The following is a 26,916-nucleotide window of genomic DNA, read 5'->3' on the forward strand; positions in this document are numbered from 1 at the left end:
AATTTGTTACATTATTAGTGTGCGGTATTTTCAGGTGGCTTTAAGAGTGTAGAGTCTTTGAAATACACACTCTTTGATGTGTAAAGGAAATGTCCATTTGCTATAATAGTCTTTTCCTTAGAGGCAGTGTCAAAACGTTGGGTTACTTAACGTAATCCCTGGTTCTTTGATAACAGAGTGAGGTGTTTCACTATGGGAATCGCCTCGGCGTGACCAACTACGGAAGCTCCAATGACACCACGTCTGTCTATGACAGACCTGTCGAGCCGTGCTCAGGGCTCCGCCCCCTCGTACTAACACGGCCGACCAGCTCCTCCTAACTCATTCCAAGCACTTTTTTCTTTCCGTGCCTAAGCAAGGAGGGAAGTGTTGGTGAAACACCTCACTCTGTTATCAAAGAACCAGGGATTACGTTAAGTAACCCAACGTTCCTTTTCTAACTTCGCTCGGTGTTTCACTATGGGAGATATGGCCCACTCCCGGATTGCGCCAGCTCCCGAAGCTACTCTCCAGTGCTACTCCAGGATCTCAGGTCGAACCTGAGGCACCAGAATCCAGCACCATCTGAGCCAGGGATGACTGTGCAACATCCAGCCGATAAAACCGGACAAACGTGTGCGGCGTAGCCCAGCTTGCTGCCGCACAAATATCCTGGACTGATACACCTCTGAACAACGCCCAGGATGTGGCCACACCCCTAGTGGAGTGTGCTCGGAGTCCCGGGGGGGCCTGCAAGCCCTTACAGCTATAAGCCAGAGCTAAGGCCTCTACAATCCAATGAGCTAGTCTCTGGCGTGATACGGGCCTGCCCTTGTGAGGGGAGGCCCAGGAAACAAACAGCTGATCAGACTTCCTGAATCCAGCTGTTCTGTCAACATAAGTCCCCAAGGCCCGGACAGGGCACAAAGTGTTCAGCCTCTGCTCCCTCTCGGAAGAGAATGGAGGGGGGGTGAAAAGCTAGGAGCTCTACTGTAGGGCACCTGTATGATGTTTCCAACACTTTAGGGACAAAGGCTGGGTTAGGCCTCAGGAGTGCTTTAGTGAGTCCCGGGGCCAACTGTAGACAAGAGGGGTGAATAGACAGAGCCTGTAATTCACTAACTCGCTTGGCTGTGGTTAGAGCCAACAGCAGAGAGGTTTTAAGAGAGAGAAACTTCAACCCCACTGCCCCAATAGGCTCAAAGGGGTGGTGGGAGAGGGCGTCTAAAACGACTGACAGATCCCATAAAGGGACCAGTGGTCTAGAAACTGGGAGCGTTCGACGCGCTCCTCTCATGAAGCGACCTACAAGGGGGTGCTGCCCAGCAGGTTTATCACCAAACCCCACGTGGCAGGCTGAAATAGCTGCTAAATAGACCTTTATAGTGGAAAAAGCTTTCCTTTTGTCCAGCAAGTCTTGAAGAAAACACAACAGCTCCACCACTGAACACAGAAAAGGGATAATCTGCTTTTCATGGCACCACTCTTCAAAAACACGCCATTTACTGCTGTAAATGGAACGAGTGGAGGAGGCTCTGGCATTCTGAATGGTTTCAATAACCTTCGGAGGCATGCCTGCTGCCTTCAAATTCCACCTTTCACGGGCCAGGCCCAGAGAGCAACCTGGTCTGGATGGGGATGGTATATCTCCCCCCGCGCCTGAGACAGAAGGTCCCTGCGGATGGGGAGTGGCCATGGCTCGTCCACCAGAAGCTGGATGATTTCTGCTATCCAGTGTTTGGATGGCCACCGTGGAGCTATTAAAATCAGAGACAGCCCCTGATCCCTCACTCTGATCAGTGTTGGGGAGATCAGGCTGAGGGGAGGGAAAGCATACAGCAGAGTTTTTGGCCAAGGATGGGCCAGCGCATCCACGCCCAGTGGCGCGTGTGCGTCTGACAGGGAGAAAAACAGGGGGCACTGTGTGTTTTCTCGCGAGGCGAAGAGATCTACGGCAGCCCGGCCGTATCTCTGCCAAATCTGCTCCACCACCTGTGGGTGAAGCCTCCATTCTCCGAACAGTGGATTTCCTCTGGACAGGAGGTCCGCCCCCCTGTTCAGAATTCCCGGCACGTGAGTTGCCCGAAGGGAGAGGAGCCGAGTGCTGCTCCACATAATTATTTCCCTGGCTAACCTGTGTAGCTGCCGGGAACGGGTGCCGCCCTGGCGGTTGATATAAGCAACTACAGTGGAGTTGTCTGTTTTCACTAAAACATGTTGACCCCGGAGATACGGCAGAAAATGCCGTAAGGCTAGGAGCACCGCGCGGAGCTCCAGCACATTTATGTGATTCAGAGTGAGTCTCTGTGACCAAACGCCATTCACTGCTCTGCCCATCATAGTTGCACCCCAACCTGACAGGGATGCATCTGTGGTCAGCGTCACCCTGGATGATACTGCCCCGAGCGGTACCCCCGCCGCGAGAGCTGTCGGGCTCCTCCAGGGCCGGAGAGCCGCAATACACGGTTGCGTTATTTTTACACCACGACTGAGATGTCGGCGAGGGCACAGCTGCAGAGAAGCGACCCACCGCTGAAAATCTCTCATCATAAGCAGCCCCAAGTGTACCACCGATATCACCGAGGCCATGAGGCCGAGGAGGCGGAGACAGACTCGGAACCGCACGACTTTCCCCAGCTGAAAACGGGAAAGACAGTGAGTGAAGGATGCGATCCTCCGCTCTGAAAGTGCGATACGATAAGAGATGGAGTCTATTCTGAGCCCCAGATACTCTGTAAACTGTGCGGGTTCCAAGTGGCTCTTTTCCAGGTTGATAGTGAACCCAAGCTCCGTGAGGTGATTCACCACCACCTCGGAGTCTTTGATCGCCTGCTCGCGCGATCGTGAGCATATTAGATAATCGTCTATGTAAGAAAATATTCTGATGCCGCTGTTCCTTAATGGAGACAGCGCTGCCTCCACACATTTGCTGAACACCCTCGGAGCTAAGGATAGCCCGAATGGGATAGTTTGAAACTCGTACGCTACGCTCTGATAAGCGAACCTGAGATATTTCCTGTGTGGAGGATAAATGGCGATGTGAAAATATGCGTCTGATAGGTCGATTGTAACAAACCAATCGCCTGTGTGAATTGAGCGACAAAGCGTCTTGTGTGTGAGCATTCTGAACGTGTACTTTCTCAAATGCTTGTTTAACACACGCAGATCCAGAATAGGACGGAGCGACGTTCCGTCCTTTTTCGGGATGAGGAAATAGCGGGAGTAAAAGCCCTGCTGAGCTTCTTCGCTCGGAACCGCTCCGATCGCCTGTTTGTGTAACAGGGAGGATATTTCCTCCTCCAGCACATTCGCTGAATCGCGACTGGCCACAGAAGCTAACACTCCGCCGAATCTCGGTGGTTTTGCCGCAAACTGTAGTCTGTAACCATGGGAAATGGTTGACAAGACCCAGGGATGAACTGCGCATGCGCGCCACCGCTCCAGCCGCGCTGCGAGCGGGCCTCTGAAGAAGCGGTAGCGTGACGTCACCCCTGTCTCCCGGAAGGAGTTGGGGCTCTCCCCCTCGGGAAGAGCGTGAGCTCCCCCCGCTGGGAACAAAGACAAATTGCAGTGATTTTCTTTTGTTTTTATTTTGAAACTGGGGGGACATTCTGCCCTTGGCAAACTGCCTGGCTGCAGAAATGCACGTTTTATTTCTTTTGTTACCCCCAAACCACAGTGAAGTGTCTGGTGACTCTGGGCAGTGCTTGGTGACACAGACAGAGTGCTTAGAAGTGTTTGGTGACACTGCGCCATTTGTCCACAAGTCTGTCCTCCCTGAACTGGAGGAGGAGACTGAGAGGGTGCTCCTGGTGAACTGGAAACTTCCGGAGACCCTGAACTTTGGAGTGATTTGGTTACCCCTTCTAACACCTTCCTTCTCTTTGGGGAAGAAAAGAGGGGTGACACAGAATGCTGCAGGTGTGCTAGGCTGACCGCTTCTTTTTCCCCTCTCCGGGGTGTGACGGCTTGTTCTTTGCAGCAACTGCTGCAAAGGAATGCTTGCCCCAAGGTCTTCGGTTCTCTACCTTGGCCTGGTGGGCACCCTGCTGGCCTCCTGCTCCTCTCTGCATTCTGACCCCACTCTGTCTCCCTCTCGCAGCTGCTGCTGTTGCTGCAAAGCCAGCTCTTGGCACCTGCTGGGGCTGAGAGTTAGGTTTTCTGGGTAAGCAGAGATTGAATGCTTCACCCTCCTGCTTTCTGCGGGTGCTTGTTTCTCTCATTCTCTCCAGGGCTGGGCCAAAGAGACCCTTGGTTGGGTCATAGGCTGCATCCATGACCTCAGCCTTCTGAGCATCACCCAGGCCTGACAGGTTTAGCCACAAGGCTCTCTCACCCGAGACTGCAAGGCCCATAACGCGACCACACCCTTGGACTGCTCCCCTGGAGGAGCGAAGAATGAGATCATTAACCACGCAGATTTCATCCCAGAGGGCTGGGTTCGGGGAACCCGAGTCAAGCTGACGGCCCATGTCTTCCAGAATTTCTGCCTGATATGCTGATAGCAGTGTGACTGCATTAAGCGAGCACACTGACTGTGCAGCATATTTGTATGTCCTTTGATAAATAGATGCCGTGAGGCGATCTATCTTGTTGGGCAAAGAAATGCTAGAAGAAGCTGAGATTGCCCTGCGGTTAGGGTGAAGGTGATACGCCACTGAAGGCTCCACTGCTGGGGGTTCAGTCAGCCCCAGTTCACCCATCCCCTGGATCTCAAGCTTAGAGCAGCCCTTGGTCGGAAGCTTGCTTTTAAAAGGGCTTGACCAATAGCGACTCATTTCTTTCATGCAGGCTGGGACTGCTGGCAGAAGCTGCTTTGATGGCGGCAAGGCTGGTGGGAGCCTCTTGCCGTCGTACAGGTCGCGTTCTGCGCCTTCGGCATCCTGGGCGGCTGGCCATGGGATGCCTAGCTTGGCAGCAGCCCGTTTACAGACCTCGTACAAATTGCTGTCCACCAGGGGTGCAACTTCAGCCCCACTCGGTGGCCTGGACTGCTGGGGAGGAAAGGTAGAGTCATCCTCCTGTTCCTCATCCATGTCCTCCAGGTCGAGGAGGTCGGAGTCGGCATCGCCCTCCGCGTCCTCGCCACCCGGCTCGCCCACGTTTTGATCGAGGAGGTCCTCGAACGATGGGGGCATGAGCGGGGACTCTTCTTCCATCATGTCCGCCCAGCTTGTGGAGGCTCGCGGATGACGGACATCGCTCGTAGCAGTAGCAGCTGACAGGCAGGGGTCCTGACTGTTCGTTACTGCTACTCTCAGCCTCCTTTCCAGGACTTTCTCTGGCATCAAAGCACAGTGTGGGCATCCCTGAGGGTCCGCCAGTGAAGCCTGAGCATGCTTGGCACCCATACAGACGATGCACATTGGATGAGGGTCCCTGCCCGAGATGGTGGCACCGCATGATGCGGGGCACGGGCGGGATGCAGCCTCTTTAGCCTTCGGCTCCGACCTTTTGGCGGGAGTAGGAGCCGTAGACATGGTTAGCGGAAAGGGGTGAGACTAGGCTACACCAGGCTCGTCTCGACACGTTAGCCCGTAAGTAGCTAGGACTAGCAGCGGGTGTTAAATCCGATCTAGTCGCGGCGGGAGTCAGCTCGTCGTGACACGTTAGCTGCACTCCGCTAGCCAATATCGTTAGCTACTTAATGCTAACCGAACCCTACGTCGACCAACAAGCTAATGCTAGTGAGACGCTAATGTGGTTCGTGGCCTGCTAACAAGTTAATGCTAGCCGGACACTGAACGAACAGCTCGCCGTAACGCGTTAGCCTGAGTCACACAACGTCGGCTACCTCGCTAACTAAAACCAGGAACCGCTGGGACAGCTCGCCTGACGCGGTTGCTGTTCCACAGTGCAACTCTAAGTACACTTCTTTCGAAGGACTTACTCAGCACGATCCAAACTGGAACCGGAAAAACTGCGTTCGGCGACGTACTCCTACACGGGACGCCTGAGAACTGTTAAGCAGCTAATCAAGTTAGCCTGGATGCGCTGAGGGAGCTCAAAGTAGTTTCTCACGGGAAGAAAGCGAGAATAAGTTAGGAGGAGCTGGTCGGCCGTGTTAGTACGAGGGGGCGGAGCCCTGAGCACGGCTCGACAGGTCTGTCATAGACAGACGTGGTGTCATTGGAGCTTCCGTAGTTGGTCACGCCGAGGCGATTCCCATAGTGAAACACCGAGCGAAGTTAGAAAAAGAACCACATACCTTAGTGAGCCTGAAATAATTAAGACCAGCAGACTGAGGGGACACCCTGGAGTTCATTACTTTCAGGTTTTAGAAATGGTAATTAGGTTTTTTTTTTAATGTCTGGATTCTGCTTCCTCTTTCTCACTTGTTCTATTTTTCCCCCATTGCTGTCTTTTACCCATCCCTTACCGTAGTGGTTTGCTTTGATGCTAAGATCAACTTTGATGACAACGCTGAGTTCCGTCAGAAAAACGTGTTTGCCATGGATGACATGACGGAGGCCGACCCCACGGAGATGGCTGCAGCAAAGTGGGACCTTAAATATATCGGACTGGATGGGAACATTGCCTGCTTTGGTAAGGAAGCGAATCTCTCCATCAGACCCGACACACCTGCTTGCACATACACCACCCAATAAAGGAGTTCTCCCCTCCTGCCATGTGGCTTTAATGTGTCTCTTAAGTAGAGTAAGCGAAAAGCTCAGACACAGTTAAAACTTAGTCAAACTAACGGCAGTCTGTGCTCTCCTCCAGTCCACATTACAAGCAGCTTTCTGAAGACTCCAGAAGGATTGCTGCCATAACCAATGCGTTCTAATTAGCTATAATCCACCCAGAAAGTCTCCTGTGAGCCAGATTGTTAGCATTCTCATTAAAGGCCCCCTCTCTTGTCATAAATCAAAGCTTTTACAGTGTACAACTGCACTAACAGGTGCTCTCACTTCTTACCCCGTAGCCTCATAAACACATTAGTTGTCTGTTAACACTTCTCCTCCATTCTGCACACAAACCCCATTCTGCATCCCCAGCTCCCAGGCTCTCCTAAAGTAACAACAGCTTTTAAGGCCCCGCAGCTTCCTTGAGAGCTCCGTAAGCCACCAAAGTGACAGCTGTTAAAGCGAATTTCCCTTTTATTGAGACCTTGGTTGGGGAGCTTGCCAGGACACAAGTTCAGCTTGGCTAAACCAAATTATGTAGGACATTTTTGTGCACTTGGCTCCTGCACAACTCAGCAGGGCAGAGGCACAGGCAGTTGGCTAAATGATGACATAGTCCACAGTCCAAAAGCATAGCACAACCTCTTCTAATCAACACTCTCTTCTCTGAAGTCGGGAGCTGAGTTGTAATCAAATTTTCTCTGTGTTGCTTGACTTGAATGTTTCTGATTAGAAGATTTCCAGCAGATTCACTTTTTAAGTGTGGCATTTTTTTCCAGCTATTAGCTCGTATTTAGTGGATGACTTAGCACTGAATTCCTTTGCGGGTTATTATAGTTCATGCCATCTTTCCTTCAGTGTCAGTAATGTTACTTTAATTAACTCGTGTCTGCATGTATCGCACTTTGTTCTCAGGCACGTCTGTTTCAATATCCGAATATTAGCCTTTATTTAATGTTCAAATTGTTATACTTTAGCCTCAATTATCGTTAACACAAATATGTGAAAGTGCATAAAAACGAGTGCCTAATTATTACATTACATTGTCGTAACAGTGAATGGAGCTGGTTTGGCCATGGCCACGTGTGACATCATTGACCTGCATGGAGGAAAGCCAGCAAACTTCCTGGACCTGGGTGGTGGAGTCAAAGAGAAACAGGTGTACGAGGCTTTTAAGCTGCTCACTGCCGACCCAAAGGTAGGAACAAACTGTTAACAAAGAGGTCGCTTGCCTGCTTCTTGACCAGCTTGACTGTAACAGTTGAGTACATAAGCTAAATTGGTTACTGATTTTTAAAGCACAGCTTGGAAGAAAAAGCAATTTTACCACCTGTTGAATTGCGTTTGATATTGCAGTCATGTATTTTGTCACAGTACATTCATAAAGCTCTATCTGTCTGGTTAGAGCTTTGTCAGTGCAACTCATTAGTCTGGGGGCTTGGCATATGCCCATGTTTAACTTAGGAAAACAGACTCTGGGAGGCTGTGTGATTATATGCCATCATTTCAGTTACTGTGGCATGATAAATTGGCGCTCTGTATTCTGCAGTAACTGCGCTTGTAAAGAAAGGCTAAGACGTGCAACCGCGTGCGCTGTGAACACGCAATAACGGGCGCATATGCAGCTCAGATTTAATGCACATATAAAACTTTAAATGAAAAGCATGCGACAGAAATTCTCGCGGCTGTGAATGAGTGGCAGCTCGGGGTGTTTTACAAGTGATTCTGCTCCATGTTCGGCAAGCTAATAATTCCAAGCTAAACAACGTAAGCCTTGTAACGATACCGCAGTGCTGATTGTGTGTTGACAGTTATCACATCGCTAAATCCCTCACTGCTGTCACTCCTGTATCCCAGGAATGATCACGGGTTCGCTCTCTGGGGCGTCTCTACTTGGTTGTGTTGAATACAGAGTAGAATTAGATTGAAATTCAGTCCTCAGCTCACTTTTTTTTTAAAAATCTTTCTTTAAAAAAAGCACATGCTGACTTGATTTGGCAGTAAATATTTTTGAAGAATTAGCTTCGCATCTAGTTTAAAAAGCTGTCTTGCCAGCTGGAATTTCCTCAAATGGCTTTCCAGGACAGGTTACTAAACAATACAGCTACAGTACGCTGTAAGTGCATGTGATACATAGTCTAGTCTTAAAATAGATATTCTGTATATATTACACATACCAGAAAGCTTTATTTCATCTAAAGCTCATTCGAAACACTGAAGTAGGATTTTTCATGGTAGCAGTGTTGCACACCTTTTGTTGATGAATGTTAAAAACTTGCTAACCTTAACACTCCAGCAGGTGATACATTGCCTGACTCGAAAAATCCACTGTGTGATCGATTTTGGTCTCACAAAATCAGCCCGGCAGACTGTGGAGAAAAATAAAAATGAATATGGTGGTTAAAAAAGAAATGCAATCAACAGGGGAGATTTGCTGCTCTCTTCCCCTGAGGGAGCCACATTTTTATTATTATTATACCCTTTTAAAACAAGTTGGATATCTTCAAAGGCGAGATCAGGTTTTAGTCTGTATCCACTGGCCCCCTCACCATCAAACACTCCTCCTGTTCCTCTTTCTCTCTCTTTTTTTTTTTTTGTCTTGGGTTGATTCCCCAAATCCAGATGGGGGAGTAGACCTGCTGCCTGTCCCTCCTGCTGCTGTGTATGGAAACGGAGACGGGAAGCTCCTCCCTAACAGGGAAAAAAATAGAGGAGGATTGACATTAAACTGGGTTGGAAGCACCATTAGCATTTCAACCAGGGGAGCTGAGAAACCTGCTCTGATCTGTGGAGGGAATGTTAATCATTTCACAATAAGAGCATGCTGCTCATTTGCATTTGGTTTTTCTTTTTTTCCTCCCCACAAATTACTACTCCCAAATATTTAAAGGATATATGCACAGTAAGTAACAGTAAAATCATACCCTGGGTAAACATGGATGGGATGAGGTGCCGAGGCAAAATTGATCGGCTCGGAGCGTCAGTAAATTCTGTTTTTCCTTATTTGCCTTAAACATCAAGGCTTCAGTGCTTATTTCCTTCAAATGCGCAGCCCTTTGTTTAGTATTTATTCAAAGTTTAGAGTCTCAGACAGCCTGGTCTACTTGCATTTCACATCATTATTTTTCTACTGATTTAAAAAAACAAAACTTTTGCTGCTTTTGCATAATAGTGTTGATAGAGTGCCTTATAGGAATGCTTACTTCCACTGGCACTGAATAAAATGAGTTTGGTAGCTGCTGTGAGGAAGGCCAGAAATGTTCTGTTGCATATGTGAAAATGTGTTTTTTTTTTTATTAGGAACCACTGCAACTTTTGAGTGCCAAGATTAAAATGGTTTATGTCCTGCGAAGAAAAAATGATAGAAGCCCATTCAGCAGGAAATATTACACTGTAATGACAGAGAGAAAAAAGAAGGGGAAAAACAGGTATTTTTGGGGTCCGTCTCTTCTTTCTGGCTTTCTTCCTCGGTTGCTTTTTCCGCTTTTGTCTCCCTCCCTCCCCTCTGTCTTCCTCGCGCTCTCTCCCTCTCAATCTCCGCTTTGATGTCTCAGGCTCATTGTGCTGAGAGGAGTGGATGCGACGCGAGTGTACCGCTGGCACTGAATAGCAGAGATGGAGCATGAGATGACAAAGGCTTCCTTTTCTTGTTTGCTCACTTCCCCAGAATCTACCCTTAAAGCATTCATTACCTTCAGATTATTATGTTGTGAATGAAAGGGGAAGAGAAAACCGATAAAATGGAGGGATACTGCATGAGAAGTGGGAACAAGACGAGAAAGAAAGTGGGAATGAAATTAATGCGAGAAAAATAAACATACATGAGATGTTATGTAGCTCAGCTGGGTCTACTAGACCAATAAGGTTTGTTTGAATTTAGGCCCCCGGCTTTTTTAACAGGAACATATTTATCTTCCATGCTAAAATAAATAGCTCCACTTTCTTCACATCCACGCGTGGAACAGTTTGATGACAGAATGCCTGAATTTATTAAGGTTTCCCTCACATCACCTGTAGGCACAGGAGCAGGCAGCAAATACCAACAGCCAAATAACCTCGTTATTGCCTTGCGCCTGTGCCGTAAAGAAGGTGGCAGATGGATGTTTTGTCCAACTCAACATCCATTTTGTTCTCCGGGCTTAAGGCTGTTTTCTATAATTTTTATAGGCTAGAGTAAATGATGACATTTTCCTAAAACACACTCTTGTTGTGGCTAGATGCCCGTATCAGGGCCGCCATTATATCAACCTACTAATTGTCAAGGCGGCTTATTTTGTGATTTATTGTGTCGCCGTTACGTAATTAATATTCTATTCAAGTAGGCCGAGCGTTTTCGTAATACTTTAACCTTTCATTCCCATATTCATGCGTCTCACTGCGAGTGCATAAAGGAGCCTTTTTCAAAGGTTTATTACAATGCGAAACATCTAAAGCCCTGATCTTATCCTCGACTACGGCAAACTCTGTGTTTTCAGATGAATGAGAAAATAAGCACGTACGGCAGCCTGTCGGTAAATGAACATGTCGTGCTGACTCACGAGTGTGTGTGGGAAGCTTGGTTAACATTACACTGAGTTTGTGCATGTCATGTGTTTACAGATTAGCCTTTCGTTCCAAATTTACTGTAATGCAAACTAAAGTCTGCAGCAGAGAGGCAGCGCGGTGATCCTGGGGATGAATACTGAGGTTCTTTCTGTTTCTTGACCGACAGTTCCCAATTTCCATTTTACAATTTATGAAAACTACAGAATCCAAAGCAGTCCGACTTTAAAAATGAACTGGCTTTCGGTGTAGATAACGTCTTCCCCTTCCAGAATAAGGTGGTGTTGCGGTGTTGCTCGAAGGAGAGTTAAATTTTCAGAGTGAGCGAGCTGTCAGGGTTCTGCCGCCCACTCAGTTGTTTCTGCGTGTGTTCAAAGAGATGGCGATAAAGAAAGAACAAAAGTATAATGTGTTTAAAGTTGTAAATAATATAAAACTGGGAAATTACACATTTATGTATCAAATATGATAATAATGAAAACAGCTATTCCTACATTGTGACCTTAAACATACAGGCAGTGTTTGTTTCTGCGTCTTATGACAGATTTTCTTCTTTCTTCTTTGTACATTGTTACCTTTAGGCTTGTTGCATACTGTAGTAGTTTGTCACATCTCTGCGTTGTTTGAGGTGAAGCAGGCACGCTATGAGGTGGAAGAGGCACAGACGGGCACATTAGCATTAGTCAGCCGGGGGGACCCGCCTCTGAGGCAAAAACAAGAGTCGCGTACATATTCATTTTTTGGCGTTGCATAATCACACTGCCGATCGTGAAACATCTTTTAGCTCGCACTGGTTTGTGTGTGAGTGTGAGTGTGAAGGCAGTTTGAAATGCTGAGACTCACCTGTGTGTATGTAATTTCGAGTTTCTCCCTCAGAGAGCTCTCCCTCCATTCTCACTTGCTCTCTCCCTCCCTCTCGCTCTCTTTGTGTGGGATTATTATGCGTGTCGCTCCAGCCCCCTCATTGCCCTCAAAGAAAACTACACACAATTTTACCTCTTTCCAGCTCAGTGACTCTGCTTTAACTCACCTGTGGTTCCCCTTTAACCACTTTCCTCGTTGTTGCAGTGACACTCCCGAGCCCTGCCGGCTCTAAGCCCCATCTCACCCTCTACAGGGAACACACCACTATTACTACCTTTCCAGCTCTGTCTTATGTTATCTGTGAAACAGTCTTTACTGGTGTTATACACCACTACTTATGTGCTGATGTATACCCAGGCATTTCCTGTCTGCTCCTGCTAGTCTGTCATTTCACTAGTTCTTCTTGTGTTTTCTGCTTCTCCTTCTCCACCTTTTATCTCTCCTTCTTTGTGCTTCTTCTTTCTTCCCAGCAGACTTTCATCTCACTAAATCCTGTTAAAGTCAATGTGAAGAGCTTCCTTCAGTTTCATGCCTGCTAGTTAAATCCTGCAGGTGCCCAGGCACTGTTTCTCATCCCTGTATGGAGATGTCTGTACCCGTGTCCAGTGTGCTCCACATGTATGCAGACAGAGAAAAGGGAAGAGGGCTCAGGTCCAAGCCAGGTGAGCCAGAGAAATGTGTCATGAAAAGCCCATCATCCTTTCCTCACTGAAAAGAAGGAAAAGAGCTCTGTGTTACAGGGCTGTTTCCTAAGGGTGTTACAACACAGTTTGCAATGAAAACCACACAGCTCTTCCTGTCACTCTTAAGAAATGCAAATAGGTGCAGATAAATGCTTGTGTCATGGCACAGCCACATCATACAGACGCACACACACGTAGTCCTCATGGGAGCCAAACAACTTTTAATCACAACAGTCACCTGCGATATTAGAGTCCCATGCTGCGTTATTTTAGTAGGAAAGAAATCACCTTTCCGCCTGGAGCCAAAGGCCTTTGGGAGATTCTGGTCCCCTGTGTTATAAACACAAGCAATGCGAGCTGGTGAGAAAAGGAGAGAAAGAAGAAAACAAGCTACCTCAGTAATGGGGTTCATTCCCAGTGTGCAGAGTATTACACAAGTACTAAATATGGGGCCAGACATAAAGGGACGCATGCTTAGTCCAGTCAACGCACTGGGGCAGCTATATTGAGGCCAAGCTGCAGGAAGAGTGAGCACTGCTCGAGACAGGCAGACAGTTTGTGCGCTCCGAGGGAGCTGTGGCTCTCTGTTTTCCAGTTACTGGTTGCGTAGGTCATTTGAGAAAGCCTCCATCTCATATTGTGTTTTCCTGCAGATTTGCTTATAGTGCATTTAAGTCCCGTAGTGATGGATATAGGGTTAGGTTCTGTGTGCGTCTTTGAGGACCTTTTCGTCTCCAGCTCATTTAAAATCAGTGCAGCAATGTAAGAAGCTTCTATTATAGGCTAACCTTAGAGTACACTGACCCTGGCGATAGTCTGTGAAATGTATTCACCTTTTCTTTGCTATTTGAACATATAGTTTTTGAATGCATGTGCGTATAAATTTCAGTGCTTTCCATTCTGAGCTCCCAAGATTGAGGGCAAAAGTTCAAAACCCCTTTGTGCAGCTTTATAAAATACACATGTACAGGCTGAGGCAGCATGGGTGAACATACTTGATGAGACCTTACCTGTTAGGGAAAATATTCTAAAACACTTCTTCAGTAAAGACTCAGAGAAGAGAAACACACAGAACTTCTTGCTAGCAAGGGCAGCCTCCAGACTGAGACTCGCACTAAGAAACTGCCCCAATCTTTATTTATACTTCAGTAGGTGTGTGTGTGTGTGTGTGTGTGTGTGTGTGTGTGTGTGTGTGTGTGTGTGTGTGTGTGTGTCCTGCTGATCAAAGGGTCATGAGAGCACAAAAGGTACATCCTTGGTCAGGAAAGGGGGTAGTCTCCCCCACCCTAGATAACATGGTGAGGAAGTCCAGCAGTTCATCTATATGTAAAGAAGCACTTAAACTAAAACAGACATAGCTACGTTAATCCTGCCGTAAAACAATAAAACAAGGTATGAGCTCTCATGCTCCCAGACGTGGGGGTGCATTCCTGGGATGCACCCCAAGCCTGCAGCCTGTTAGAGATCACACACAATTAATTATATGCCTCTAAGTATACATGGTTGAATATTTCCTAATACAAATAACTACATGCAGTATTCTACCATATGCAAACTTATATCACTAAAAGATTATACTGACTACTAAATACAATTTTCCATTGACATTACCTCACGGCAGTATTTTAAGTTCAGCTTCCGAATTAACTTTTGGTGTTTCACAATTTTTAACATGACTTCTAACAAGAGAAGTCAGGAAGAAGCAGATGTTTGTTTTTTATCACATTTTTCCCCAATAGTTTTAATGAGTGCACCCATGAAACCAAGAGAATACATGTCACACACAGCAGCTGGTGTGTTGAAGTGTTGATTGGTAGAGACACGAGATGGCATATGGATTCATGCTTGTTTCGGTTTATAGAGATATATGCATTTTGTGTGTGTGTGTGTGTGTGTGTGTGAATCAATACCAATGTTGGCAGAGCTCTGTTTCTGTTTTCAGCTTGTGCATGTTTAGCTTTGGCTGTTAGCTTTACATTTGTAAACTGTGCTGCAGTTGTAACATGAGAGAATTGCAGATGGTGTCTTATACCTCTTTGCAGTGTGTTGGATGAAAGCAGTAGATTTATGCTTATAACCAGCCTAACTATATTTTCTTAATTTTCTCTATTTGGGTTTTGAAGCAGTTCAGGCTCGGAACAGATGAGGGATTTTGAGAGGCCAGTAAAGATCCCGTAACACTGAGATTAACAGTAAAATGTTAATACGCCCGGAAACACGTTAATATTAGCCATTTAACTATTATTACTAGCCATATTAGCCACATGCTAAGTTATTATTTAGGTAGCAGTTGTTGGCAGTGGCTAACTATTAAACTATAACATTAGTGAGGAAGCTAGGAAACAAACAGCATAAGTTCTGCCTGTCTTTAAGTCTAATAGAGGCAGTTAACAGGATAACGCAAGTATTTATGTGTATAAAGTTGAATGCTTTTCGTAAATTCCCAGAATGAAGTTGAGAAAAGTCTACTAGCAACTACAATATGTGCTTTACTTTTATATGTGTTGCATGAAAGAACAAGAGTATGATGATGAAATGCGAACTGCATCCAGAAACAGAAACTACTGCACAGCCAGCATGCTAACACAAAGCTAGCCAAAAACTCAGACTGACGTTAAAGGGCCCAGCAGCCTGACCCTGAATATCAACCCTAAATTTCCACCTGTACATGTTTCTACAGTAGGATCACTGTGCCTTTAAAGTTTCTCTCAGCTAGTTCTAATCTTTACTTGGTGTTTTTAGTTTTGCTTACTTACGTAAAAACTAAAAGAAAGCTCGTATGTGTGTCCTCATTAGGATTGGGATTTATGTTGGTGTGTGGGACTGTAGCCAAAAATTTATGCTAACTTGTACTTTTTTATTACAGAGTGCGTCTCAGGTCATTTGTCAGAGTAACATGGAAACAATGTAACAAATTACTTTCTCTGGTGAGTAATTAAGTAATATCCTGTGTCACTTTTATGAAAGCTAATGAGTCAAGTGTGATACATTACTTTTTTGAGTAACCCGACACTCTTGATCAGTACAAAAAATATGGTGCCCAGTCACCAGAAGCATACAAAATTTTGGCTTTTGTCAGGGGTTTTTTTTTTTTTTTTTTTTTTTTTTTTTTCACAAATACTTCATATGTGGATATCTTAGAGTTCAGTTACTCTGTCACTGTCATTTACATTATTGTTTGTATTGTTTTAATCTTTATTTTTAAAAAGTGCCTTTTCCCTTTGCTTTTTTCACCTCATGGTATCAGAAAGAGTATCAACTATCAATAATTTTCTGGTCAGTATCAAGTTTAAAAATGTAGTATCATGACAACTCTGTACTAGTTTCTTATCTTAACCAGAATCACAGAAGTCTCAGAAAACGAGTATGTTGTAGTAGGTCGTATAAGCACACCATGCCAGAAGTACTTGACCTATTTGGACTTGAGCCTGAGTTACAAATGCATATCCTCTGTCGGCACGTTGATGCAGGTTAAACAAACACCGCGGATCTGTCTGTGTGGTTTGACCCTCCTCTCCACCTGGGTTTGATGTGGGTCAAATGCTGCCCAGCTTTGGTCACTTTCTGTTGCTGTCTGAAGTGGAAAGAGTCTTAACTTTTAAGTGTCATTTACCAATTGGCTGAAGGAGGAGTGAGAGCACGGATGAGGGCAGAGAGAGAAAAAGCGATTAAAAAGCTGGAAAGAAAGAGAGAAATTTTGCACACCTTGGTGTTGAAGAGAGAGGGAGGGGTGAAACGAACTTTTTCCTGCATGTAATTCTGTGTCATTTTCAGCCTTAACTGTGAAATGTGAAGCTGCTCCGTGAGTGGCTTTAATGCAGATTGAACGAGAGTGAAATAGATCTGTGACACGCACAAGCGTGCTCTCTTGAAAGCAGTATTGCGTGGGTGAATGTTGAGACAGGTCAATGAGATGTGAACTGAGAATGAAAAAGTCAAATGTACAGGCATGATGAATAAGCACAAAAATATATGCTTTCCACCACAGAAAAGGGATGTTTAAGCCGTAAGTGAAGAACAAACAGTACTTTTAGACTAACTATTGTATACTCTCTCTCTTATTTCTGTGCTTAATTTGAGGGCTCGAACTGTCCAGACATGTACAATGGAACTGATGAGTTGTCAGATTGATTTGCCCTTCAGGGAGCTGTCGTCTTCTCCACTTGATCTGGGTTGGAACAGCACAGCGTGCTTTTAAAGACTCATGTCATTTTCCACAGCACCATCAGCAGACAACACCATTAACCTAACCATCATGTATTCAAGAAGACCGTGGATCGCTAATGTATTCACCTCATCCCAGCACCTTGACTTGGCACCAATTTGTCCCCTATTGAGACACACACACTCGTGCACACATGCACACAGAGACGAAAAGACAAAGAGGGAGACGGGTCCCATGGGTATGTCTGATTGAGCTTTCTCCTGTCTGCCATTCCTCATCCGAGGGAAATCAATAGAGGATCTGGGATTGGAGCTTGAGCTAATTGAGCTCTGCTCTCTCTGTTCTCTTATTGCTGCCAGGAGCATTTTGTCATCACAGCACCTGGTTCACACCACGGGGCCAGGGGGAGCTAGTCAGCGATCAGATAGGGCCTTTGGATGCCACAGGGAGGTGAGCTGCATGTGATTGAGCAACCTTGTGAAGTCAAGCACTCAGAGGAAGGGCATACCAAAGACGCTCTTCATTTATTTTCATTTGCTTCTTTGAAAGCGGCTTTACGTCTGCTCCTTTTCACCTGATGATAAAGGAAGTGGAAATACATTTTTAGTTTTGTAAAGTTTAATCATTTCGACAGTGATTATCACGTTGGGCAGATCCTTGTTAGAACTCTGTATCGTATTGGTCATTGCATCTATCTGCATGTATTTTACATCTCACTATTGGCTACAAAAAACTCAGAGAATAATTAAAAGGCTTCAAACTTAAACCTGTTGTCGTGCCAGTTTAAACCCCGATGCTTTTTCGCCCTGAATATCACAGCGTGAATGCAGCAGTTTTGTTGTGTTTACACACCACACAGGGTTTCAACATAGTCACCCACGATAATGGCTCAAATTAAATGTGGCATGCTGTTGCTAGCCAGTGTTCTCCTCTTCTGAGTGTTGAGTAAATGAAGATTTCTTCCATCCAAACCATCTGCTGTCATCACTCCACCCTTTGCCTCCTCTTCCCATCCTTCCATCTGTCCATGTTCCAAGACTTGAGAGAGTATGACCATCACAGACTTTTCCCTGTGCAGCTCTGAGAGACATTGCTGCAGAAATGTGACTCCCTCATTTCATGCTCCTCTGGCGCGTATGTGTGCACACAGGCGCGGGAGGGGGTGGATTATATGTGGCCACTCGAACACTCAGTCGATGAGATCAATCGTGCTCGGTGAGCCATGTATTGACACCACAAACACTGTACCCTCTCCTGCTCTCATGCTATCAAGGTGGAGGTCGGTGGTGCGCAGGTTAATTTCAGTGAAAGCTGGCGAAAGTTTGACGAGCAAACATGGCAGCTAGCTAGCTCTTTTTGGCTAGAGGTGACCAAAGTGCACCTCATTAACTGCAGTATGAGTCACTGTAAGATGCATCACTCATCACTCAAGGAGATGCATGTACTTTAAAAAGGGCTAATATTTTAATAGCAGCATGTATTTGCTTGAACAAACTCTGAAATTTCATTCAGTTTACATTTTCCAGCTCCTGCAGGCTGCTGTGTTATAGGATTCTGCAGCTGAACACAATATTATCACACAATATTTTTGTTCAGTCGCATGAATGAGAGCTGAGATTCTGCACTTTAAGCATTTATTCATCATGAAATTGAAACTTGAATATGTTTTGGTACACTGCGAAAAATTGTGCCAGCTTCCAGAAATATGTGAACTTAACTGTCTTTTCTGGTCACGCTGCTTCTTTCTGTGCTGGATTTTCACTGCGGCTGGGGCTGAGGCAGCACCTCCATACACAGCAGACTAAAAATACTGAAACTGCATGAAATATCAACGCTTAGTTTAAGAATATGTTAGGTTATTTCTTTTGCTGTTGTGATATTTATCTGAACATATTTAATCTGCACCACTTTTTGTGTATGCATGTGGTGTGTTTGCCTGTAGATTTCATTCTTAGGGATTGCGTTTATTCTAACAAGGCCCTAGGCTCTGAATAACTCACATTAACCTTCTGATTTTAGTCAGACTTGGCTCTAAATACCTCCCCTCCCACTGCCCTCTCTGCTGTTGATGCCTCATGAGCTTTGACAGGGTCACAGGTTAAAACATCATCTCCTTTCCTCTAGCTCCTTTGTGCCATGCACCTCTATAATGTCCTCAGAATGAGCAACATTAAAGGACAACTGTTTTAGCTTCTTTGTCCACACTGTAAGTAAATAAAAGTAGGATTGTGCTAATGCTTGCAGTTTCAAAAAGAAAGCCACCCAAATTCTGAAAATCCCAAAGCATTTGCTCTTAAAATGCGGCGCCTTCCCACAGATGCTGTCGCTTCATAAACCGTTCCTGGATACACTATCTGTTTAGATGTCCTGTCTCTTGTCAGCGCCCCTGCTCGTCATGTTTCAGGTAGTTGCTGCTTTGTATGGCGAGACATGCCAGCAGCAGTACAGCTAGAGATTATTGTCACAGTAATTGGCTTTTCCAGGCCTGATTTGATACGAGCCTCTTGTCTGATCCACACACTTCTTTATTATCAAGCGTAATGGAAAGACGATGAGGCTCCCATAAAACGCTTGGCTCGTCATATCTCCAGAGAAATCGCCTCTCGCGTTTTGTCTCCATACTCCGGGTCAGGATAGATGGCCTTATATCTGTGTGAAGACTGAAAACCCGTAGAGGCGCACACACTAGCATTAGGCGTACTGGATCTGCACACATGAGAAGAAAAATGGTCTTTTTCTATACTTCCTGTATTAATTTTAAGGTAAAGTTACATTAAAGGATCTTGACATGGATAATAGTTTTTGATACCAATACCTAAACAGTTCTGCTATAGGTCTGATTCTTTATCACACATTTGCTGAGTTTGACTCAAATGGGACTTTAATGTCATTGTTTTGCTTTGTGCAGCTGTCAAATAACACAAAGTTTCTAGGAATATTATTTTAAAGGATAATTTAAACTGTGTTCTGGATTTCCATCCCTGTTTAGAAGTGCTGGTTGGTGCATAAGAGCGAGAGCATCAGGCCTAAACAAAAGCGCACATCACCCTCACCAATGAAATTAAACAAGTGCATGTGAATTAGATCAATAACTGAGTAACCACCAAATGATGATAATGATTGTCAGGCCAATACTGATGCTATTAGTATTTGCTCAGCAGGTGATGCTGTTTTTTTGTTTTGCTTTTGACTTTATTACTCCCTCTTCGATAACTAAAATACTTCATTATTATTGTTGTTGTTGTTGTTTAAAAACAGACTGGTACTCTGCTATCTGGATTTCACAGTGCTGTATGTGAAGTGACTCACAGTTTCATTTCGCTCCATTCTTGTGGCCGGCCCGCCTATCAAAACTCCGATCAGATAAACTCTGACAGATTTCATTTTCTTCAGAGGACAACATTACACTTCTACATGTTTACACAGCAAATTGTTGTGTGCGGTTTTATTAATGTTTAAAATCTCATATATTAAACCCTTAATCGCCATTTTGCTAGTACGCACTGCGGCACATTTCCCTTATCCAGATTTTATTGTCCCTGCGTTCCCCATAAGTGACAGCTGGTTGGAAGAATTTGCTATCAGATTGCATGATCCAGTTCAATTCCTGGTACTCTGTCCAAGCTGACATGACTGTCTGCTGCTGTGGCAGTCTGCCTTGTTCACCAAGCAGCAGAGGCAGTGTTGAACACGGCTCTCCTCCATTATTATCTCAGTCACTATCTGCTACTGCCAGAGGAAGATACAGATGGACAAGAGATTTTCGCAGGGAAAATGGAAAAGTACTGTGAAGGCACGGGAAAAATTTTTTTTATTTCTTTGAGATTGTTTGAAATAAAAATAAATTATTTCAGTTTCATTTCTGTAGTTTGTGTTCGGGGCTCAACTTTACCATTACCACCTGGTGAAGTCTGCTGGCAGCTAGGGTTTCATTTCTTATACGATGTCACATTCACACATTTTTAAGTGCTGATTCTACATTTTTATAGAATTTCCTCCATGACTTTGCTGATTCACTCACTGGGTTTTAAAGTCCCTCAAGCTGAGCATGTTTGCCATTGCTGTCATAGTGGATGCAAGGAGCAAGGGTTGCAACGGACTGAGACCAAGGCCACTGCATGCTCATACAGCAGGGAGTAGGCCTGCACTCAGAGCTCACTTTGTAATTTAAATGTAGTGGCAGGAGTTTACAATATATCATGTATATTGTTTATATTGATATACCAGCATAGTTGGATGATGAATTTACAAAAAGAGTTTCTTTATTTACACATCCAAGATATTGATGAGGAGAACCAACTGCTTGCTTACTGCGTAATTCTGATCTAAAGCAATCAATCAATCAATCAAGGCTTTATTCGCTACGTGCAGGTTGCCCTGCAGTTAAATAAGGACCCCCCCCCCCCCCCTCCCCCCCCGACCTTACACACACAACACAGACATCACATGGGGATACAGGTCGGAGATCGGTAGCGTTACAGAAAAAACACTGAGGACAGCATGAGAACGGGTAACAAAAAAACTACTACACTAACATACCTGGTTTTAAATGAATTGAATCAAATGCCATTGAAAAATATAATTATCTGAATCCCAAAGGGATGCACTCGCTATTGATCCACTGATATTTTTTTTTCATTAGGCTTTTGTTGTGTGCTTGTTTCCTTACCTACAACAGATTGTCATTTCAACAGCCGTATGACACTCATTCTTTGTTTATTTGTTGTAGCAAGCATAGTGAGGAGTACTGGGAGAAAATGAGTAAAAGCGAGTCGGCGTGAAAAGAGCAACCAAATGGAAAGTGAGAAAGCGCAAAGGATGAGAAGAAAAGGAGGGAATGTGTATGTAGTGTGTAGAGGGTGGTAAAATGGGTGGAGGAGTGGGGCTGGGAGAGGAGTTCTAGCAGTGATTACATTGTCCATCAGGCCACAGGACGGCCTGCATCAGCCCGCAGGATTGATGTTTGACAGAATAATTAGAAAACTGTCGCAGCCTGTAATCACTGAAGCTCATCTTCCCGAAGAAGACTTCCATTCACTTTGTGCCACACATACACACACACATATACAGACTAGTGGGAACCATCTGTGGTTGACTGGTATATGGGACAGTGGGTTGATAGAGTGGTAAGATGGGAGTGTTCCTGTTTATTCTTAAGAAAGTGAAAGACTTTATCTGCAGCAGTGGAGACAGGAGGCGAGCGTGGCCCCTCACTCACTGGTTGGCTGACGGCAGGAGTGGGGAATGCGCTGGTGATTTTAAAGGTGCCGCTGGTAGGATTTATGGCATGGCAAAAAATGAATTAAATGGAGTTTTATTACAGTGGGTGGCAGAATGAATGAGATGTGGGACCAAGAAAAAAAAACCTCACTTTGACTATTTCATTCATGGGTGGATGACTGGTTGTGTGAAGCGCTTTGGGGTCCTTAGGGACTAGTAAAGCGCTATACAAATACAGGCCATTTACCATTACTAGTGTGTTTGCTATAGGAGTGACTAGATCTGCAATGCTAGTCAAAGTGGACACAGTGTATTTGCAGTAGCCCATAGTGAATGGTAGGACATGAGTAACCCATCATTACTAAGCTGTGACACACCAGTGAACATGCTTAAGAGTAGTGGATGGTAACTAAAATCTAATCACACCTTAACTGTGTTTCCTTAAAGGTACAGGTTTGCTTTTGCCTCTGGCATTTGTTCATAACACCAACAATTAATCCTTACCAAGTATCATAAGCTATAATGAATAAGGCTTATATTTAAATAAACACACCAGTGTGAGATGGAGTAATTACAGTGAACTACACTGAGTCAGTGGAAAGTGTATTGAACAAAGCACTCTCATTACAAGAACAATTTAAGCAGGTGCTCTGGAACTTTCAGCCCTTGCATGTTTTTTTCATTTAAGCCTAAAAGATGCATAACAACAGATATTGTAATCTAGTTATTAGATTGTAATAGATTATCTTGAAAGTTTGATATTGCTATTCAAACTCCCAGTTTCAATGCCTGTTGATGGTTTATTTATCAGCAGTATAATATTAAGGCTTTCCTTGATTCAGCTACATGTTGAGTCTGTGACAGCCCTGTTTTGTGATTATTGCACATCAACTAGCATTAGCGCCTCCAGGTAAGAGGTCACAACATTAAACATGTCATTCTTACACAGCTTTTAAACAGGCTTGTGGAGTCTTTCCCAGCTTTGAGTGAGGGGACAGGATACACTCAGGATAAGTTGGCATATTAAAGTTAAGTTAAAACTAGTGCTGTCAATAGATTAAAAAAAATTAACTAACTAATCTCACAATTTTCTGTTATTAATTGCGATTAATCTCAATTACTTTATTAATAGCCTGGCTCCAATTACATTTTTTTATTCTTTATATTTTAAGTAATTATCGTTGTTCACCGAAGTCCAGTGGTCTCCGGTGAGAGCGACATTCCTTACTTGCACAAGCTTGCTGGACTGCTGAGCCCTCTGGTCCCCATACAAAGTGTGCAGTCTCGACACAATGGTTCCTCTCGAGGGCAGATTGTAACACTCATCTCCTGATGCAGCACGAATGACTTCTCTCAGTCCATCATCTTCTACTATGCTAACTGGTCGGCAGTTTTTAGCTATCCAAACAACCAAGGAATTGGTTACCTTTTCTCTCACATTTTTTGTTATTCGTCCACAAGCACCATACTCCTGAAGCGTAGACTGGCGAGGTCCCGTAGAGGTGGATTCAGTTGGGTGTTTTGCTCTCAGGTGATACGCCAGTGATGAACTGCTTCTGTGGTACTTGAATTCAGCGTTGCAAATTGTGCATCTTACTCTCGTTTTGTCCAACAAGCCATCAGGCAACTTCTTAAAGAGAAACTTTCCACCCAAAAGTCCGCCCTCGTCCATGCTTGCGTGTGTTAGCTAGTGTTAGCTAGATAGTAGCATGGTGTCACTTCTTCTTCTTCTTCTAATCATTTCTGTCAGGCCAAACGCCAGCATAGCACACTGTTGCCCCCTCCTCCAGAGGTGCTCATGAATTTAAAGGTCTTAGATTACAGGAAATTAATAAAAAAACAAAATCAGCGTTAAATTTTTTTAATGCATTAAACATTTCGCGTTGATCTTAACAATTAACGCGATAATTTTGACAGCACTAGTTAAAACACAACCAACCCCAATATCAAATAGTACAACAACCTCTGTTTCATTATTAGGCCAACACTGCAGGAGGAAAGACAGAATATCAGGTCAGCAAGATAGCCCAAAACATTCAAATGAAAGAACTAGATGTTGGTCTTGAAATGATAGACGAGCGGCACAGTTTCCATATTTAAACAGACAAGTTTATGTAGGATGAACTGGACAGAAGGATGAAAGCAAAGCAACCTACAAGTGGAGCACTTTGCAGAAAGAGTATTGAGATCAACTTTCAACTGTTTTTTTGTTTTGTCTTGTTTGTTTGTTTGCCACAAGTATAATTAATTATGAGATTTAAACCTTACAGAGATTTTCAGTAGATGCAGCCATGTCATTGATTTGAAAATTCTGCGTTTCCTCGTTCTTGACTTATTGCATTCACAAACTTGGGTGTCCACACCGCCCCGCTATATACCAAACTCAAAAGATTAAGAGGTGTTTTTCATAAAAAATTACAGCACACAAATAACAAAAATGGCAACACTATTTTTGATCTAATGAAGTGCCAAAAACAAACAATAAATAAATAAATAAATAAATGGATAACTGGTAGTGAGTCTTTTGTGTGCACACAGTCTGTGTCAACACACAGGGGAACACTGAGACTTCAGAACATTTTCACTGTGTTTGTCTCATTCAGCCACATATTTGTTTCAAATAACTTTCAGATTTTTCACATAAAAAGCAGCACAGATTTTGTCCCTCATCATTTCAGCTGCAAGCACTTTATAAGGTGAACATTGAAACTGAATAGAAATCAGACCTAGCTTCATTCTTCAGATCATTCTCCTTCTGCTGGTCTAACAGCACAGGTCACAGCTAGTCTTCTCCAGCATCATTGCTCTAGTTTAGTGTATCCCAGCCACTGTGCCATGGCACACAGGTGTGAGAAATGATCAGGTGTGCTGTGGAAGATTATCTGGTTCCACCTGATTAGTACTCTAAGCGATCGGGGCGAGTAACGGGCAGAACAATTGTATTCTCTTCCAGTAGAGGGCAGTACAACTACCTGCTCTAATAAGGCATTTAAACATACACAGGCATAACAATACTGCGTGTATAAATATGAATATATAAAGTTGATGACTGTGAAAGTAAAATAGATCATTGTAATCAATTTCTTGTTTGCTCCCAAACCTGTAACACATTAGCTTGCACTTGAAGTTCAAAGGTCACATTATATGGCCTTCCTGTTATTCACAAGGCCCCCAGACAAGACTTTCATTGATCTGAAATCTACTCTGCATCTTCCTTCTCTCCCCAGGCTTTTATTGGTTTCTCTGATCCCTTTAATACCTGAGCAAACCATTAATGGCTAATTGATATGCTGCACCGTTCTCCTGAACTCCATCAAAGTATGCATGGCAAAATGTCAGCCATAAAGCCATTGGTTGCCCCCACCCCCTCCCCCCTCCCTTCCTCTAAGACACACGAGAAATCCTTTGCATTTGCATATGTGAACAGGCCACATCTCTATTTGATGAGACTTCAGGACATGGGAATTTTTTATGTAAGAGCTCTCAGTGCAGGAGAATAAAAGGCATGAGCTGGGGTTGCTAACATGCCCAATCGGTGTGTGTATCTGTGTCTGGCTTCCTGTAAATTAAACCCTGATTGTGCCCATCTGTTTCGACCAGGTTTGGATGTTCCTGGCAATTTAGCACCCACTTTCCCAGACCTTGTTGCAGCCACAGGGGTTGGGAAGGAGAGAAAGCTGGAATAGAGAGCAAATTGGGTCTATTCTATCAATTTCTGAATTACTCATTTAGCTGGGGCTGAGTGCCGTAGAGAAATCGTCATCTCCATTCATTAGCTGCTGTGATTTGGTCATTGACAAGAATGATGAATGAATAAGTGGGTTTGTTGGAAGGAGTTCTGTACTGTATGCAGAGGCTTGCTTTTCATTAAGCTTTTCTCTCGATTTTGGCATTTATAAAAGGACATATGAACTTTGACGTCAGTGCAACTACTATACTGTTCTCTCTAAGTATGTTCTAGGGATCTAATATGCCATCCTTTTGGTGCACGTAGCTGATTTCATATACTAAATTCTCACTCTACACCATATTCACCTGCCCCTTGCTTAATTGGCTGCCCTTCCATTCTTTCACAGCTTAGGTACGGTTTGTGCTTATGTATTCTTAGAAAACTTGCGCTGCGTTGGTGTAGTACTTGTAAGATGCGTTAAGGTGAAAATTGTAGTTGCGGTGCCACTTAATTGTGAGGGGGAGGAATGTGAAGTCCTGAATGAACACTAGAGAAGTTCTGTAAAAATCTTTTTCCCTTCCCTGTCAGCTTGTTTAAGAGCAGTTATTCCACTTTAAAAAAAAAAAAGACTTTGTTTCTTTTTTTTCTAACTATGCAGAGTCTTGGAAATTATTACAGCAAAATCAAGCTTACAGTCTTTTAACCTGAAGATTATTCTGTGTTTGGTCTCATTTACAATCACTCTTCTCTCCTGTGCTCAGTGTGTGTGTGTGTGTGTGTGTGTGTGTGTGTGTGCGTGTGTGTGCGCGTGTGTGTAAGCGCTTTGTTCTGTTTAACTGACTGTCCTCCGAGTTGTCCGGCTAACTTCCACACCAGGATTACCTGTTGAGCATTTTTGAGCATTAGTGTTAACTATTTGTTTACACCAATGTTTACTTAGAAGTCATCTGCTCTGTTACTTTTTTGTTAAGTTGTTTATAGTAGAGATGGACCGATCCGATATTACGTATCCGTATCGGTCCGATACTGACCTAAATTACTGGATCGGATATCGGAGAAAAATAAAAAAATGTAATCCGATCCATTAAATATCACGAAAGCACCTCACAAAACTTGCAACACGCCGTAACTCACCTCAGAACGTTAGCACGTCGGAGCAGTGTGCAT

The 26,916-nt window shown here is 44.3% G+C and overlaps 2 protein-coding genes across 2 annotated transcripts in view; one reads left to right on the forward strand and one right to left on the reverse strand.

The window, feature by feature from the left end:
• Nucleotides 1–26,916, forward strand: part of suclg2 (succinate-CoA ligase GDP-forming subunit beta) — a 118,880-nt gene that overhangs the window by 61,125 nt on the left and 30,839 nt on the right. Inside the window, exons 8-9 of the mRNA XM_085353071.1 lie at nucleotides 6,364–6,525; nucleotides 7,661–7,803. Coding sequence (XP_085209197.1) covers nucleotides 6,364–6,525; nucleotides 7,661–7,803 — 305 coding nt within the window. The remainder of the gene's footprint in view (nucleotides 1–6,363; nucleotides 6,526–7,660; nucleotides 7,804–26,916) is intronic.
• Nucleotides 3,455–5,610, reverse strand: LOC146631736 (uncharacterized). The gene has a single exon (XM_085353070.1). It carries the CDS (start codon nucleotides 5,457–5,459, stop codon nucleotides 3,906–3,908), a length of 1,554 nt encoding a protein of 517 aa, XP_085209196.1. The 5' UTR covers nucleotides 5,460–5,610; the 3' UTR covers nucleotides 3,455–3,905.

Source organism: Diplotaxodon limnothrissa, linkage group LG5 (assembly GCF_057381915.1).
Source record: "Diplotaxodon limnothrissa isolate DT_005_m linkage group LG5, D_limnothrissa_male_GT1.1, whole genome shotgun sequence".
Classification (NCBI taxonomy): domain Eukaryota; kingdom Metazoa; phylum Chordata; class Actinopteri; order Cichliformes; family Cichlidae; genus Diplotaxodon; species Diplotaxodon limnothrissa.

What these genes read in the sequence shown, in the direction of transcription:
- LOC146631736 (XM_085353070.1), bottom strand. Translation starts at nt 5,459, where the DNA reads ATGTCTACGGCTCCTACTCCCGCCAAAAGGTCGGAGCCGAAGGCTAAA.